Source organism: Poecile atricapillus, chromosome 4, assembly GCF_030490865.1.
Source record: "Poecile atricapillus isolate bPoeAtr1 chromosome 4, bPoeAtr1.hap1, whole genome shotgun sequence".
In the NCBI taxonomy this organism is placed as follows: Eukaryota; Metazoa; Chordata; class Aves; order Passeriformes; family Paridae; genus Poecile; species Poecile atricapillus.
The window spans coordinates 53,798,745-53,816,958 of record NC_081252.1 but is presented as its reverse complement, the minus strand read 5'-3'; the positions used below and the strand labels follow the sequence as shown (position 1 = coordinate 53,816,958).

The 18,214-nt window shown below is 39.5% G+C and overlaps 2 protein-coding genes across 5 annotated transcripts in view; one reads left to right on the top strand and one right to left on the bottom strand.

The window, feature by feature from the left end:
- The window catches only part of WDR19 (WD repeat domain 19), a 37,981-nt gene extending 31,434 nt beyond the window's left edge, over nt 1-6,547 (top strand). The window contains exons 31-35 of the mRNA XM_058837151.1: nt 589-670; nt 1,264-1,414; nt 2,689-2,812; nt 4,503-4,579; nt 5,239-6,547. Coding sequence (XP_058693134.1) covers nt 589-670; nt 1,264-1,414; nt 2,689-2,812; nt 4,503-4,579; nt 5,239-5,353 — 549 coding nt within the window. The 3' untranslated portion in view covers nt 5,354-6,547. The remainder of the gene's footprint in view (nt 1-588; nt 671-1,263; nt 1,415-2,688; nt 2,813-4,502; nt 4,580-5,238) is intronic.
- A 130-nt stretch (nt 6,548-6,677) lies between these two features.
- RFC1 (replication factor C subunit 1) overlaps nt 6,678-18,214 on the bottom strand; it is a 37,865-nt gene continuing 26,328 nt past the window's right edge. For all 4 annotated transcript variants that reach the window (XM_058837123.1, XM_058837126.1, XM_058837124.1 and 1 more), the window contains 14 exons: nt 17,827-17,931; nt 16,446-16,842; nt 15,396-15,505; nt 13,932-14,046; nt 13,409-13,497; nt 12,275-12,412; nt 11,780-11,875; nt 11,519-11,617; nt 10,933-11,087; nt 10,713-10,830; nt 9,659-9,804; nt 8,988-9,201; nt 7,774-7,965; nt 6,678-7,225 (listed from right to left, as the gene is read on the bottom strand). In XM_058837123.1, coding sequence (XP_058693106.1) covers nt 7,124-7,225; nt 7,774-7,965; nt 8,988-9,201; nt 9,659-9,804; nt 10,713-10,830; nt 10,933-11,087; nt 11,519-11,617; nt 11,780-11,875; nt 12,275-12,412; nt 13,409-13,497; nt 13,932-14,046; nt 15,396-15,505; nt 16,446-16,842; nt 17,827-17,931 — 2,076 coding nt within the window. In that variant the 3' untranslated portion in view covers nt 6,678-7,123. The remainder of the gene's footprint in view (nt 7,226-7,773; nt 7,966-8,987; nt 9,202-9,658; nt 9,805-10,712; nt 10,831-10,932; nt 11,088-11,518; nt 11,618-11,779; nt 11,876-12,274; nt 12,413-13,408; nt 13,498-13,931; nt 14,047-15,395; nt 15,506-16,445; nt 16,843-17,826; nt 17,932-18,214) is intronic.

Below are 18,214 nucleotides of genomic sequence, written 5' to 3'. Positions count from 1 at the left end.
ACTGTATGTATGGACGCTCTGTGTACATAAATTATATTGTCATATAGATTGTATCACAGAACCCAAGTGCATGCTAACAGCAAGCTTCAGGAGGACAATCCATAGTTGTTTCTGCCTCTTTTAGTAGCATATTCTTTTTTTAAATACTGAACAATTGAATATTACATATGGCTTCTTGTTTTGCATTCATGTTTATAAAGACTATGTTACTAGTACAACTATTATTATTGTTGTTGTTGTATTTGAGGTTATTATCCATAAGTAGATCACTGCTTTTCTATAAATTAAGTTAAGCAGGGGCTCAATGATTTCTATTAGTTAACCCATGGATACCCATCAGGATATCCATTCCTACAGCCAGCTTTGGCCTCCCTCTCTCACCAGCAGTGAGGCAAGAGCTGCAGGTGGTGGGCTGAAAGCCAGAAAGACTGGGGAAGAGCCAGGATGAGGTCTCTGGTCCATTCTGTAGTACAACTCTGCTCAGTTTCATGAAGCAGCTCCCAGCAAAATGAATGAATGCCAAGAGCAGGCTGCAGGAATTAGTCTCCAATGGCTGCAGTAAATGTGGGGTTTTTTGCTGCATTCCAGATTCACGTGAAACGTGGTGATCACATGAAGGGAGCACGGATGCTTATACGTGTAGCCAACAACATCAGCAAGTTCCCATCACGTAAGTGCTGACCACAGAGGAGCTGTGCTCTGCAGGGCAACTCATTAGTCAGTACTGCACTGCAAGGTTCATCCTCCCCTGTGCAGAGTGTAACTACAGTGTGCTTGCATCTTCCTCTGGGCAGCTCGTCCATACACAGCCTCCAGAGTGGAATCCTCACCAGAACTTTAATCTGTCCTCACATTACTGCAGTACTGAGCAGCCTCAACTGGACTGTGTGTAATGAGCTCACTGGTTCTGGGACTTAATCACAAAATTTTAATTGATCTTTTCCAAAAATTATTTTTGGGTACATGGAAAATGTAGACTAAAAAGTAGGCTTTAAAGAGTGCAGACCAGATTGGGAGAAGTGGTTAAAATTAGAACATTCCTGCTGCTATGCTGAGCTTCAGCAGTGTGGGGCAGTGAGCGGTGAAATCATGTTTTTCTTGTATATGGTTCCAGGAATGGCCCAAATTGTGCAACTGTGTACCATGACAAAGAAGAAAAATAGTCTTTTTTAATCAATACTTTTTTAGCTGTATTAGCTCAAAGGTTTTAAATATTAATACTGGTAAATAAATATTTGACATCATTGTTTCATTCTATTACAGATATTGTGCCAATTTTGACTTCAGCTGTGATTGAGTGTCATCGAGCAGGATTGAAAAACTCAGCCTTCAGTTTTGCTGCTATGTTGATGAGACCTGAGTATCGGAGTAAAATAGATCCAAAATACAAAAAGAAAATTGAAACAATGGTCAGGTGAGTGATGTTAATCAAATCCACAGAATTTCAAGGCTTTATTTGCAATGCTGTTTTTGCTCAAAAAGCCTGTAGACTGCTTTCATATTATTTCACTGTCTTATATTTGAAAGGCTAAGAACCATTTCCCACCCTTCTTTGAGAATTAAAGGCTTCCTAACCAGTAATAGCGTTTTCCATCTTCTCCATACAGACACAAGTGCAGTGACACAGGTTTAGCTGGTTTCTAGTTGAGAATCCACAGCCAAACTGTTGGCTACTACAGCAGCAGCATTGTGTTCTTCCATGATTTAGCCAGCTAAATGGCTAAGATAAAAAAGAATTGGAAGGCAAATAAAATATATGAATTCCTGACATTTTCTTCCTTATCTGAAGTTTTGTTTTGATCCTAGTCAATATTTTCTGCCAGAGGAGAAAGCACAGGTAATTGTAGAAGAGCAGGGCACACATATGTAACACTTTTGTAATTTATTCTACTAGTCTCTAACCAAGACTCAAGGACTTGATGAGCTCATACGGGTGGTTTAGGTATTTCTTTATTAAATACCTAAAGTCTCTAAGCTCTCCATGAGCTTATCCAATCGGTCTGCCCAAAGTCATGTAAATATTTAATGACAGTTGACTCCTACAAGTTCCATTGTATTAGGACTGGTCTGTAGCTAGTTTAAGGTGATGCCTCATAGTTTTCCTCTTGGGAGAGATCTACCTTTTCTGTTTCATTTATGATTTTAAACATCTCCATGTTTTATTTATTCCCCTTCTATCAGTTACATATTTTCAGGACTTGAAGAGTCTCAGCTTAATTAGCTTCTTCTATGGATGCTGTTTTTTATCATGTTTCTCTGAAACTCTTCTTACAGCCCTTTTGGAGGCAGTTAGAAGCTGTATAATCCTACCAGAAAGCCAGTTTTTTGTTACTCCTGTTTTTGTAGTCCTGCCAAAAAACTCTGAAACAAAGAAACCACAGCCTTATAGTCAATACATATAGACCCTGAATTTTGAAGTGTTATAAAGTATTAGGATCTGTTACACCTTTTAAAAGGTGGTGGTGCTTCTAATTAAATGGAAGTTGACCTATTTCGGAGTTGACATAATTGTGATGAAAGTTGGGTGACAGTTAAAAGAAAGGAGCTGATAGAATGTAAATTAGCAGCTGGAAGCTATGCAAGTAACTCAAAGGAAAGACACTTGATAAATATCAAATACCTTATAAAACAGCTTTGTTAGGTTCAAACACCTTGAGGATTTTAGTCACAGCTGTATCTGTATTTTAGACGTCGGGACACATCTGAGAGGGAAGAGCCAACAACAGCCTGTCCCTACTGTGCCTTCCAGCTCCCAGAGTGTGAACTTCTGTGTCCCAGCTGTAAAAACAACCTTCCATACTGCATTGCAACTGTGAGTGTCTGCTGTGCTTTCTGCACTGTGACAGTAAAGGCAAAGCTGCTTTCCCTTCTAAAATAAGTTCATTTGAACTTCTTCAGTTTGCTAGTAGATCCAAGCTAGAGATTTTTATGCGTTTATGGGTTTTTCTAATCCGTTGCCAATTTTCTTTTTGTCTTTGACTATCATAGCGTCCTCACTTGCCACCTACAAGTAGCAGGCACTTGTGAGTGCCAGTAAATTCGGGAAGTCATTCTGGGAGACTTCAGCTTCTGAAGAAGGCAGGTGCAGCACCAGCAATCCCCAGCACGTGCATTTGGTGCAGTTGGTGCACTTGGGAGAACAGGCTGGTGCTGCTGATGCCTTCCCAGCTCAGCCATTTGCCCAGGGGCTCTAATGCTCAAAGAACTAACAGAAGTCCCCTTTTCCTTTTCCATGTACAGGAGCTTGTGGAGTGCACAGCTCTTCTCCCCTAAGCGACCAAGAATTAAAATTAAAAAAGCAAACTGACCAACTGAACAAAAAAAAAAAAAAAAAAAAAAAAAAAAAAGACAACAAAACTTCAAAAATCTGATTTGGGGAATTTTGAAGTACATGCAATACTAATGGTTCAGGCAGTGACCTCAGCATTTCTTATACTCATCCTTACAGAAATGAGAAGTTCTAACACTTTTTGTTTCTTGGGTGGCACACATTCCTGGTGGAATTTACTGTATAGCTACTGTGCAACTAACACAATTTTTACTGGGTTCATGTTAAATGTTGTACTAAAATTGCAGGGGAAAAAGAGAGAACTTACTTGAAACAGGAAATCAATGTTAGAGTTAACATTCTTTATTAAAACTAAAGAAGTCTCACCAAAAAAATTAATATCCATTGTGTGGGGCTCTTTTTGCTCTATTGGTTTAGCAGAATAAGATGACAGTTACACTTTGATACCTTCAGGAAAACAAAGGGGTTTAAATATAGCTTTATGAGCCAAACATAATGTACATGTTAATGTATGTTACACAATATTTATTTAGGCTCCATCTTGGCCATGGTTTATGTCACAGGTGTTTCTAGACATTAGGACTGTGGCATTTTCAAATATCTAATGAGAGTCAATGTCAAAACAGTCTGCTGTTGCATATTGTATTAGAACATAAATCTCTTGGTACAGTTCAAGGTGCTGCTGTGCTTTTAGAGTATTGAAAAGGTACATACAAATTCCTTCTATCGAAAGTAAACTAGTAAACTGTAGCAAAAAAGAGAAAATGTAAAGACGCAAAGGCCAGGCAGGCTCATAAAACTGAATGCTGAATGTGACCTACTCAGCTCAGGTGCTGTGGCTTTGGGGGAATTTTTAGTATGTCATATACAACACCAAAAATGCCCGCAGATTTAGGTGCAGCTCTGGATACAGATCTACAGATAGCATTCTAGGATTGCCAAACTAAAAGAATTTTAAATACTGTCATTCAGTATATTCCTAGATTTCCATTTTTAGAAGAGGAATGCAAATTATAACACTGCATCTCTGAGAGCTCCTTTTCTAGTTACAGAATTTACACAGTAATCAAACTACAGTAACACATGCATGGGGCTTTTAATTCAAGATCTTAGAACTCCGGTGGTGAGACTTTTTCATAACAGGTCCAAAAGTAAATGCTCTCTGTAGCCAGGCAGCACTTGCCCCTTTGTTACCTGCAGTTTTTGTGTGCAGGGTCGGCACATGGTACGTGATGACTGGACAGTTTGCCCACACTGTGACTTTCCTGCCCTCTACTCAGAATTCAAAAGGTAAATTAAGATTTTTTTCTTTTTCCTATTGCAGTATTCTCATGTTTGTTCATATTTCAGCAGCTAATGGATCATTTGGTACTAAAAACATGTTACAGCTGGGCTGGGTGAAAGAGGAATTACCCTTACTCAGAAGTTGCACCTAAGACACAGAACATTGCTTCAAGGTTGACCAAAACAATAGGATTGATAAAGAATTGGGCCAGTGATGCAGGGCTCCAACAGGAACAGTAATGAAGATGGATGGTGAGCTTGTGTAAGTTCTCAGCTCTGTCCAAGAAAAAGGCCTGATATGGGGGCAGGAACACCAGCAATCACCAAAACAAACAAAATGCACACAAAGTTGGGTACAGACTAACACAGCAAAAAATATCTTGTCCCTCATAATCACATGTGACAACAGGATGGGATAGCTCTGTTCCAATGTCAGAATCTCTGACGCTAAAACCTCCTTTGTTATACATTTAAATGCTGCAAACAGCAGCCTTCCTGGTGTAGTGTGGTTCTCAAATGTTGACAATGTAGACAGAAGCAGCCATTGCTCAGTCCTGCACTTGTTACATAGCACTGGTCAGAACCTTGCTCTAGGCTTTTTGCCTCAGGCCCAACTTCCTTTGAAAAATGTTAGTTTTTGACCAGTTACCCTTCCTTTAAAACAGCATGTTACAGACTGAAAATGTGTGTCCCATGTGTTCTGAACGGATTAACATTGTTGATCTTAAGAAAATAAATGACTGTACAGAGTACCTCAAACTAGAAGATGGGGACCAGTAAATTCAGGTATGTCCTTGAGTCTGTAGTCTTTACTTAACAGGGTTCATTCTAGATGCCTCTGGAAGTTTTTCCCAGTAATGAATCTTAACTTACAGCCTGGGTCAATGCCTCAAATTACTTGGGACCCAGTTCTATCACATATTTGCCCTCAGGCATGCAAACAGCAGTAGGTTTTGCTACTGCAGTTAACCTGTTAAATTGGGCTTTAACTCAGATTACCCCTATGACGACATTAACATCCAGAAGCTGTTCTGGTTTGGAACATGTTCCTGAACACCAGGTGTGCCTGAGTAGCACCAAGAATGGTTTGAAGATCTCAGCATCATCTAAAATGCTCCAGATCTTCCAGCATGGGTTTAAGTATGGGGAGAGAGAGGGAGAGAAAGCAAGAGGGGTACTAAGTGGAAGGAGCAAATCTAAAGTGCATGTTACATGATCTTTCCTATTTAACAGAATCTATCCAGGATAACAGCAACAAGTATTGGCCTGAAATACTTATACTTCAAAGAACAAGAGCATGCCTCTATACCAAAGACTTGGATCCAGGACTTTGTTGGTTTGGGTTTTTTTAAATGGTAACTAAAAATGAGGTAACAGTGTTCCTCAGTGTTAATAAGTTCAGGGCAAATTTGCTATTGCAAATATGTGAAAACTCACCTGTAGGTCAGAGTAATGCATTAAAATTCTTTTGGGGAAGTTTTAATTGATCTTATTTTTCCTGATCTGCTATCACAGTGTATCTGAGAATAATAATTAACCACCTCTGTTTATTTCCAGGTTTGTGTTGGCTGGCAAAGCAGCAAGGAAAGCTCTAGCCCTACTTCACACATCTCTTCCCCAGAAAGGCCTAATAACAGCCATGTCTCTTCTATTTTGTGATATCTGTAACTATTTAGCTTTTGATAAATTTTGTACTTTAGTTTATTATAGTAATAAAACTGATAATTATTACAAACAAAATCTGCATTTTATCTGCACCAAAGACAAAACACAGGGCCATCTTTAGAATGTGAGTGGCAGGAAGAAAAACCACCTCCCTACTGTTCTATTCTTCAGTATCAGTTCTGAACTGTTTTGAATATTTTTAATTAAACATTTTTTACTCTTTAAATATTCCTTTCTGGTTTTGATTAAAGATATAACTTGTTCAAGTACAGGCTACTCAAGTTTTGGAAGTAAATCCCTCACTGCTTTTCTGTGTCTCTAACTGAACAAAAGGGAAGCTGTAGGAAAGAAAAATGCCACACCATGTCTGTGAAGGAAAGACAAAACTGGAATAAAGGTGGGAGAGCAGGACAGAACACTCCAGGAACTTAACCAAAGCTTTAAAAGAGGCCTGTGAAACATTTTATTGTAGTTTTATATACTGCTTAATTTCTGTAATGTACAAATAGGTCATTTATGTATGGGGTTTTTGCATCATGTACTATTTACAAGACTCCACCACATAATGTCAGGGGATTTATATATAAAAAAAAAAAAAGCAGTGAAGTCCTAGGAAGACTCAGCAGAAATGCCAGGTAACTTAGCATGACATTTTCAGCATGTTCATGCACCTGGATGCTGTTGCACAAGGACAGTTATAGCTTGTAACATGTACCATGTCAAGAGTAAGCACAGCAGGTAATCGCATAAGAGCACAAGAGCTACAGCACCTCTATAAGAGGAACATTTTCAATGCACTGGTTCTACTTTCCCAGCAGCAGCACTGGATCTGTTTCATGTTCCTGGCAGAAGTTAGATAAGCAAAGCTGTGTCCAAAGCAAGATTTTATTCTAAATGCCTAGTTTTCTGTTTTCTTTTTCCTTCTTTTTTTGTTGTTTCTTCATTTTTCTCTCTTTTTGGCAGCTTGGAAGACTTCACCTTTTTTTGCTACAAACAGAAATAGACAGTTTAAAATCCAGCTGCAACCTGACAAAAGTTTTAAGTCAAAATGTAGTCACTGTTAAGGAAAAAGCCATCTCTTTCCCTCCCCTTTCAGATGTGAAGTTTCTAAATGCCACAGAGAGCACAGACTACAATATTCAGTCTTAAGGGCTTACACCACAGTTCCCTATTTGGTGATATCTACAAAGGTATTACTAGAATTGTCATCTGTAGTAACCACAGGCATAGGCCACTGGCACCATCCTCATTAACACTTGAAATATTACTAAATTTTAGAATTGGATGTGGAACTCATAGATTTAGATGTCTCACTTTGGTCCAATATAAGAGCATGGATCGAAGTAACTTAGACTTTTACACATTACCACCAGTTAAAAATTTAAAAGTTGAGAAATTATTTAATACCTACTACGACTGTTTTTCGTAATTCATTAAGGTGGTGTTAAAAGTCACAGAAAGATAACTAAAAACAAACAACACTAAAAGCCCCAACACTTCAGTGGGGTGGTTTAATACTTAGGAAATTAAATCACCTTAATCATTGCATCACTGTCAACAGTATCCTGCTCATCCTCATCAGACTGGATCTCTTCCACATTCAAGTCTTCACTCAGATCTAAGGTCGCTGCAGATACCGACTGCCTTTTAGATGCCTTGACAGAACTAAGTGAGTACGGAGTCAGATGTGCCTCTTTGTTGTAGGCACGAGTAAAAGCTGCTTTGACCTGCCAGGGTGGAAGGAAGGAAACTGAGTATCAGTTTAGGAACCGTAGACTGTTAGCTAATCGACTTACTGAGAGATTCCACATCAACTTTCCTCTGGAAAGATGTGACCAAAAATACGTAGAAGACAACACTCTCTCAAAAGGACACAAAGCATTTAAGAACTGTATGGTGAAGGCTCATTTTAAACAAGTCCCACATAATCCTCAATAATGTGTGCATCTTCAGATGCCTATTGCTTCGGCCTGCAATAATTTCAGCACAGTCACATCAGACTTCAGCAGCACTGTACACTTGCCAGACTAAGCAGCATATTCAGACTAAGGGAAACACCTGATGGTAGTGTAGGTTTAGTTACCAGTAGGTTCTTCTCTTTCTGTGAGCACCTGACCTGGATGAGGGATCATGGTTCAGACCACATCTGCCTAGTCCGTAAAAGCAACATGAGCTTAAGCTCACCTTGTACCAGGTGAGGGTCCCAAGCACTGGAATGCAGTAGCTGGACACTGGAGGAGCAGCACACAAAGCAGCCAGGTCTGGCAGATCTGTCTAACAGGACTGGGAAAGGTGCAAGCTGCAAGGCAGCCTCTGAATGCAGGGCCTGCTCTCTAACAAAGGCAGCCATGTGTCCCTCCTCCTTTGCAGGATGGTAAGAAAGGCAGGGCTGTGCCTGAAGGACAAAGATCTTGCAGCCAGAGCTTGCTTGTACAAAGATACCATCTTTCTCTGTCCTTTCTGCATTCTGCTTCTATATCCAGGACACAACTGACTCCCAGTAATCCTTTACAACAAGAACAGGAAGAGTAAGACTCCTGAGTGAAGCAGAGCCTGATTATCTTTTAGGACTTAGCCCTGAATTTTTAGTGGTGTTTGACAGCTGATTCACAAAGCCTGCTATCAATTATGGTGAAACTGGTGCACCAACTTCAACCTTTCCAAAGCATTTCCATACTATAGCAATTATTCCAGGATTGTTTTTTTTAAGATATGGAAGAAAACAAAAAAATTCACTGGTCAATTTTACCTTGGGATCCAGCTTTGAAAAAGGACTGGGTTTGCCTCCCCACGTGCTTATTTCCATGATATTTTCAACATCTTCTTTCATCAAGCAGTAAGAATCCATAAATGTTATAGCTTGTTGTACACCATCTGCTCCGAAGTCTTTCAAGGGCTGGACAAGTGCATCTCGCAAATATGACAAATATTCCATATTTACTGTCCTCTTGCATGTCTGAGTTCTTTGTCAAATTGAAAATAAAGTATTGAGTAAGTAAATCTGTCCAACCAGCATCACTGACTTCTAAAGACAAGAACAAATAGGTAAGGAGGCCCTCAGCAAATCAACAATCAGCTGCCTTAAGAGCAAACTACAAGTTGTACTGTGCCCTTCCTTTTGCCATACCTGCATTAGGGAATAACCAATGCAAGGTATTTGAACACCAAACAGTCTGGGGAAATACATCCCTAACTGAGAAAAAACTTCAGGGGAAAAAAGAAAAATGCAAGGTACTTGTGATTATACTGAAAGTGCTTTGACTTGTTCAAACTGAGCACTGAGAAAAGTGTCACCAATAACAGAGGAATACATTCACAGAACACACAAACACATCACTTGTTTGCACCAAGCACAGAAAGGAATTGACGGTAGGTAATGAACTGCACAAGAAAGAACTGTATCAGGAATGTCAGTACTACCTGAGACTCATGTGCATTGCCAGTTCTTGAATGATACGATCGTGTTTGCCTGTAGATGAAAATTTCCCCAGCCAGCTGGGAAAGACAGGAAACTGGGACATGTAACCCCGCATCAGCTCCCCTGGGAGAACACTTGCATAAATAGCCTGAAAAAGTAACACACATGCCAAACTCAAATCACTGAAAGTCTCACAGACACCATGACACACTGCCCTGCACTGTCCCAGGGAACAGGGATGGTCAACACAGGGCCACAGCGGAAACAGTTTATTTTAAGAGAACTCTCTCAATTGCTTATTTCTGGTCAATCCCTATTGGGTTACAGCTTCACCCCTTGTGCCAACCTGTTCATTACTGTGTTCTAAAATATCTGTGAAATTATCTGGGTTTCAAAACACAAAAAAAACCCCCAACCCCAACACAGCCTTTTCTCATGTCCAGTTTAGAGTGCAGTCAGACAAATAGCTGACTTCACACAAAAAAGTGATCTCCAACACAAAGACATGGTGAAGGAGACATTTCCAAAGAACACTGCAAATCTACATCCAGTCATCTGTGTTCCTAGGCAACTCAGCTCTTTGGACCTCTACTGGGCAAGGGGGTGAACTTGATGACCTCCAGAGGTGCCTTCCAGTTTCACCTACAAAGCATTCTGTGATGCCAGTTATAATCCTTTTAAGCACAAGTCTTGTCAGTGAGCATTGAAAGAAGTACAGTGACCAAGCTTCAGTCCTCTATGCTTTGGGAGAAATCCTGCCCTGGTGAGAGGAATGACAGAGCAGGCTTGTAACAGCACGAGTGATACCAACCATGTGCTTCTATGCTTTGTGACAGTCCAACTTTTCCAAGTTTCAGAAGACTTCATTTCATGTTGCAGCATGGGCTCAACAATATGGATATGGGAAACTCTTCTGATCACCAGTGGAACAGAGAATACTACACGAAGTACGAACTATAAAGATCATATAATTATACTGAAACACCAGTTTCCACAGATCCACCTTTTACACTGGACACCTCTTAAAAGAACATAAAATGAGTGTTAAGTGCTCACCTGTGTTGGAAGAAGATTCCAATTCTGCTTGCTACGAATCTGCCTGTCCACTATATCACCATCACATATACTATCAGCTGCTCTACTCAAGAGCACCAAGTGCTTTTTTAAATTACCTCTGGAAAAAAAATGAAGTTGACTTCGTTACAAATCAGAAATACCCAGATACAACCTCCCTGATACAAAAGCCTATTTCAGTTTAGTGTTTGGAGTAACTCACCCAGCAGCAGCTGGTTTCACATGCACATAATTCTCCTGGACAAAGAGAGGTGCTAGCGAATAATCATGGAAGAAAAGATCTGATTTGTCTATAAGAGACATACGAGCAACCTCCTCTCCAGCAGCAAAAACCTTCCGGACAACATCAAAAGGACCCTAAAAAATGATGTTTCAAGAAGTCAGCAGCTAGAAAGTCAACACAAACAGTAAGACACAGCACAGTATCAACAAAATCAGTGTCCAGGAGTATCCTGATTTATCAGTATAAGCTCCACATTCAGTATTTCCACCCTAGAACTTCACTAGTTTTAAGAACTGCATTTTATTTTTGATATTAAGAGAATGATTTCCTAACTAGAGAACAAAGGATGGGAAGTATGAGCTTCATAATTGCATCTTACATAAGAGACCAGTAAATCAAAATATATACTCAGTCCTTGATGTAGTACTCTTCAACTATTTGTAGAAAATGTGACAGCTCTTGGCAGCTAGGCTTTATTCAGTGCTTCAGTTCAAAAGATGCTTATAAAACCTAGTGATTATATCAGAACATGACAGTATAAGCCAATCCAGTATTTGACACTTACCAGTTTGATGTCCTTTTTGGCTCTGTTGGCATCAGTTTTAGCCTCATCATAAGTCAGTGATTTGTCTTTTGCACACCACATATTAAGATTATGTAAAACCTAAAGAACAAAATTTACAATATGGTAGCATAATAGAATTTAAATTGAAGACTCCAGCAGTAACAGCCTGATCTTTATACATAAAAATACTGTTCAAATACTTTGAAGTCAATATACATAATCTGCTATCTGAATGGTCACTGATACTGAATAGGTACTAACCTGTCTGATGTCCTGATTTGCTGCCAGGATTATCTCTTGCATAGCAGGTGGGGGAATTTTTAAACCTTCTTTAAATGCAATAGACATCATGGCACCCTGTAATCACAATTGAGAAACCGTCACTAGAGAATTCCTATGAATTCTTCCCCCAGCAGAACATACTGACACATCTATGAAAGAGCACTGCATATTTTTCTGAATTTTTAAAGCACATACAGCTCAAATATTCTCTCATAAACAAAAACCATCATTTACCATTGGTGTAAAAAAGAGCATGTTCGTTTATAAAAACTCATTTTGGATATATTCTTAAGACAAACATTTAAAATCCAAAAGGCTTTGGGAAGAAAAACTCAGACAATTCATTCTGAAAAGCAGTTAGTCACTGAGATGATCTATTAAGTGATGTATCCAATTCTGAATAAACTCTGCCACATGAAAACTGAAGTCACTGATGGTAATTCAGTGCAGTCCACAAAGCCACAGCCTACTTACTTTGATCTGTTCTAGACGAGGTCTTTGAAAACGAAGATCCAAACAGTAGTGGACCAAGGAGCGCATTTTAGGATGGTTGCGATCATTGCACATACAAATGATGGGTATCTTCGTGTGTCGGATCAAACCGATCAACTCCTGTAATTTAAACATGTTACAATTACATCAGCTAACCTGGATAATAAGAACAATTAGAATGTCATACCAAGCAGCATTAGTCCCTGCCTTAAATCAGATCCTTGACAGGTGCCAAGTCCGTAACACTCCTCCTGCTGCAATCACATTTGTACACAATGCAAGCCTGTTTTCCACTTGCTGTTCTATTCAGCTGCAAGACAGCTGCTGCCTACCCACTTCTACTCTCTACTTCCGGCAATTATGTTTGGAACTCTCTTCAAGAAGTAATGAAGACCAATAGCCCAGAGTACAAGCTGTCCACCTGCCGAATTAGACTAATTTCTGCAAAGGTCAGTTTGACCTGGCTTATACCCAGAGGGAGCACACAGCTTTCTGGCTGCACCCTGCCACAAAGAATGAAAATGCAGAATGGAAAAAATCAGCTCATCCCTGCTCCAAGAGGCTCCATAATTTTGAGGCTTCCCAGAACAAACTTTGCTAGCTCTAATAAAGGTGAAATTCAATTCACAGTTTCATTCCTACAAGGGAAATACCTGCATCTGAGCTAAAAATCAGTATGCCCTTTACCATCAAAGTACTGCATGTGGAAATCCTCAGAAGCTAAAACCATAGCTACTAAAGAGAACAAAGGATGCTGCTGTCAATGGCACACATTAGTTACTCAGTGTTACTGCCTATGCAAAAGAGCAACAGTCCCAGCCAGAACCCCTCACTGCTTGGAGATGTGACCTTAGGATAAATGTACCTGTTCTTAAGTGCACGCACTCAAGTTCATCACTCCAGGCTTCTTCTACAGAAGTATTTCTTTCCCTCCTCTAGCAATGCACAATTCTTACACAAAGACAGGCTTCTAAAACACACCAGACTCTACTCTGCAGAGAGTTTGTTTATGGACCATGGGTTGAGGACAGTAGAGTGGCTTGACTATTTTGTGCTCTACATGACACACACTCTTGGCAATGGCATTACATTAGCTAGGAACTACAGTGGCTTCACCTGAATCCCTCCTCTGTCTTCATTGCCTGCCATACCATCCACTTCATCCATGATCAATACATGTTTCCCGCTAACTGATGAAGATGCACCTGAAAATGAACATGGATAAGAAAATGAGATGGGAATAAAGGAGTCTTGCTCAGAGTTTTACCCAATGTGAAGTAAGATAATCCCATCCTAGGCAATTGAGGTGGTGGTTCTGCCACTTGATCACATCTATATTCACAGACCAGACTATAACCTCATGTCATCTTCTTAGAAACAAGTCCCATTGAACAGAAGAGCAACTGCACAGTTCTTGAGTAGTTTGTGCAGACGAACAACTCATTCTACGAATAGCAGGATTTAATTCTAAATTGAAGAATATAACATCTTACTACATGAACCCATCCCCATTAGAGATGGGCTCCTCCACCTGACAAGCAAGGTAAATTCCTAACATTGTTGTGCAACAAGGAAGTTCTGTCCTTCCTCTAACCAGGCTCCTAATGAAACAAAAATCTCTTTCAAACAACAGACGCACCAGAACAGAAGTCTTTGATGCTGGTGTTGTTAAGTGATTCAGCAACTACTTCCTTCAGACTGTTCTTGCTGCGAGTGTCACTGGCATTCAGCTCCACGTAGCTATACCCCAGTTCCTGGTCCAAACACAAACCACATAAAAAGTGAGAAAACAGATCAGTGAAAAATCATACAGCTTTAATTAGTTTCTCCCCTTATATTCCTTTTCTCTAGCAGTTCAAAAAAATTTATAACCATGTATGGAACAGACAGGCCCAAAAGAAATCATATTTGTTTTGGTTTTGTGGTGTTTCATTACTGTTGTTTTTTGAATTGTTTTTTTTTTTTGTGGGTTTTTTGTTTGTTTTGGGGTTTTTGTGGGTTGGTTGTTGACTCTTTTTTTTGGTTGGTTGGCTTCTGTTTTGTTTTTTTGAGGGGGATGGGGAAGCATTGTAGTCAGTGACACAGTAAATTTTGGAAGATGAACACAACTGCCAGCAGGGATAGAAACAGAACTATGAGCCAAGGCTGGCTAAGCTCCATGGTATTTCCAGCTGCATAACAAAGAAACATACCAGACGGCTCTGAAAGCTGCAGGAAAGAGAAGCTTTAACCTATTTAACCAATAGGAAGCACATGACTCCCCCAGCAGCACTAACACTTCCTTCAGTCCTGACACGACTTAACCCAGCTGCTCCTTTATCAGCAAACTCTCCTGCCAGAGGCAGCCAGAACACAGCCCTGAGCACACACAGCCTTGGTCTGTTCTACTGGCATTTCCTGTGGAGCAGAGAAATGCTGAAAGGCAGCTGAAAGCAAGCCAGGTGAGAAACCAGAAACAGAAAAGACCATGCTTTGAGAAAAAAATGAGCTCAAGACAGCACATTCACCTTTTCTAAAGGTCTAGTTCTAGGTGTGGCATCAGCTTGTCAGCACAAAGCTCAAAGGCATGTGGGCATGCAGTGGGGGAAGGGAGGAAGAAGGATAAAGAGTTACTCTATACAACAGATTTTTAAATTCAGATTTAGAAATGGACACATAGCCCTGTCAATTTCTCTCATCCTAAAGTAGCATTTCAATTTAGAAGAAATCTGGTTAAGATCTGTTAGATATATAAAAATAATGACCTTAGGCTTTCAAAAAGCTTGCCAGAACTTGACTCGCACTAAATTAAGTGCAAATATTCTCTAACTTGAAGAAGTAGTGCTGAATGCTCACAAATTCCAATTGTTTAACGTACTGTGATATGCTTCCTCTCAATGCAACAGAAAGAAATGCAGACACACATTGGTACCTCCTCACCTCAGACCTGATAAAGGTACCTAAACAATCACATATTTTCACCTGCAGCTCTGTTCTGAGCAGGTGCAATATGACCGAGAGAAGACCTTGGTCATTCAGAGCACACCCACCTGCACACTGTATCCAGATACAGCATTAATATGTAACAAAAAAGTGCTGGGAACAACCATTACTATGAACTCACCTTACAAACCAAAGCAGCTGTAGTAGTTTTACCAACTCCAGGTGGACCAGAAAGTAATGCTGCTTTAAAGCCTGTCCCATCATCTTTGCTTCCAGTTTTACCGGGTTTTGCTAAAAAAAAAAAAAAAAAAAAAAAAAAAAATATTTAACAAAATCCACATTTTACCTAGATATGTAATTATAAAACAAACTGCATGCTCCTAAAGATATCAAGCATCATTGGAATTTTTCTTCATATAAGGCCTGATAAGAACATCCAAAAATTCATATACAGCTGCATCCCAACCACTTGGGGAAAAGCAGATTAAACCAGCTTACAGTTTATGACTTGCAGTGATTTTGAATTGAAAAATATCAAGTGCTATTAATGTAATACAGCCATTTCAGCAATTTCCTCACAACCATATCACACACATGAAGAACCAAAAACACCACCAAACCCACACACCACCACAAACAAATTAAGCCAAACCCCAAACACACCACACACAAAAAACCCACTACCCACTACAGCTGAACTAAAACTTAAACCCTCTTTTAAACACAGAAAAGCCTCTCTTTCTATAGGGGTATGAACTGTCTACTTGACACATGCACTTCTTGCCAGAGCCAGGATCTTGACAATTCATCCCTACACATGACAGCAGCCCTTCAGACCTGCTCTTATCCTGTATCTTCACCATTAGCAGTGCCTAACCTATTTCCTCTTGCTGAGGAAGAAATCAGTAGGTTCAACACAAGGCCACTTTTAGACACATCACAGCTAGGTTATTTTAGAGTTTTCTGTAAAAATGAAACCTAAGACTTGGGGAAAAAAATCTTTTGACACACATTTTTCTGCTCTTTTTTGAGGTGGGGAAGTGGGTAGTAAATGAACAGCTACTTCACCAAAAAAAAAACCTGGGCTCAATTGCTGCCAAAACCACATCCAATTGCAGTCTTATCCCAATTTCTAGAGTTGTTCTGCTACCACTCAGCCCTCACTGGTCCAGGGAGCCAAGGAGCATGATTAGCATGAAAGAACACAGAGAAAATTAACCAGGCCAGTCACCTTGTCCATCTTCAAAGGTGTTCTTGTGCCAATTTCTGAGCCATCGGAGAAGTTTATTGGCACAGCTTTGGTCACCCTGCTGTCCAATAATTGCCTTAAGAGATACAGGCTTATATTTATCTACCCACAGCAATTTCTCTGTGCCATCTTCATTAACCTCAGAAACCAAGTTTCCCGTAGGTTTTGGGGCTCCTTTCTCCTCTACAGTCTGATGTCTAAAGTCTGTAAGTTTTCGAACAGCAGTGGTTTCTTTCTTGGCAGATCTGATGGTATCTCCTTTTTCAGGAGTAGACTTGTATTTTTTATTATCAGCTTCCCTTTTGAAGGGGCTAAAATTCCTTTTTCCAGCTTCAGCTTTCTGTGGTGTCTTTTTGGGTTTTGACTCCCCTTTCTTTGCCTTAGGGAAAAAAAACCAAAAAGAAATTAAAGAAAAAATACGGTAAATAAACAGCATATTTATTTAAACAATTACAGGAGTGCTTAGAAAGTGACAAAGCTTATGTATTGATTAAATAAACTTCAAGAGCAGATACTGAAATACTCTCTGAGAAATAAAGCACAGCTAAACACAACTAGGTTGCAGTACAAGCCACAAAAAATAGGCAGTAAGTGTTCTGGTCATTCCAAAAGCAGTCCCCTTATTCACAAAACCTGAGGCATCCTACAATGCTAAACTAATGACTCAGGTTGGAACAAATAGGTCAGACACCCTTGAAGCTCTTGCAAAACAATAGTTGCAGAAGTTGTTCAACCCAAAACAACTCAAAGGGAGCAAAAGTGATCAGCTAAGAAGCTTAGAGTTGCTTCTCCCTGGGACACTAATGGTATCTTTGCATAATTAAGTCATGTCTGTACTGAATGCACCACATGTTAGCCCTAACAGAGTTTTGATAACATTCTATCAGCCACTACAACCTAAATTTAAATGTGCACAAGACTTGTTACCTCTTTTTTTGGTATTGCTTGAAAAAATCACCCTTAATATTCTTAGTTCAAGTACCACATAAAGACAAGATTTGTTACATATGCACACAGTTTACATATTCCTGGGCCTGTCTGGGTACCATGTGGTATCAGCCACAATTACTTGTTCCAAAGAATTAATGAATAACTCTCCTTGTTTCAACCACATACCATCTAAGGAGATGCAATTACCTGCTCTGTCAAGTACCTAAAATGCAGAATAATGTCAGAGTGGGAAAATAGCTCCCAAGTAGAGTCATTTGTCTTAAGCACAAACAAAAAATTTTCACTTTCAACCTAGAAGGCCAAACTGATGATTGCTGTGTTACTATTACTGGAACAGAAGACATATTCCTTTCAATTAAAAACAAACCAAAGCAAAAAAAACCCTAATCCCCTATGTTTATTATAAACATACCTCTGCTTCAGCTGCCAGCTCATATTTGGACTTTTTACCTGGCATAGTTCGAATAAGATCAAACAGACCATCCTCATCAATAACTTTTGTACCTAAAGTTGATGCCTGAAGCAAAATAAAGAATTAAATGTGAAGCCAAGTTACATTAGAGTTTACATAATTCATTTCAAAGTGTTTTCCAGTAAAAAACTATGACTAGGAACACAAGAGTCTCTCTCCCTCTATATATATGTGTGTGTGTGTGTATGCATGCACAGAAGTAAAAACAAAACAAAGCCCTAAACCACTTGGCAAGTTCTCATTTTAAAAATGCTTTTTTAACTTTATTGTTAGTACTGATTCCTGTTGGCAAGGATACTGGAAATTACCAGTTAAGAGAGGAACAATT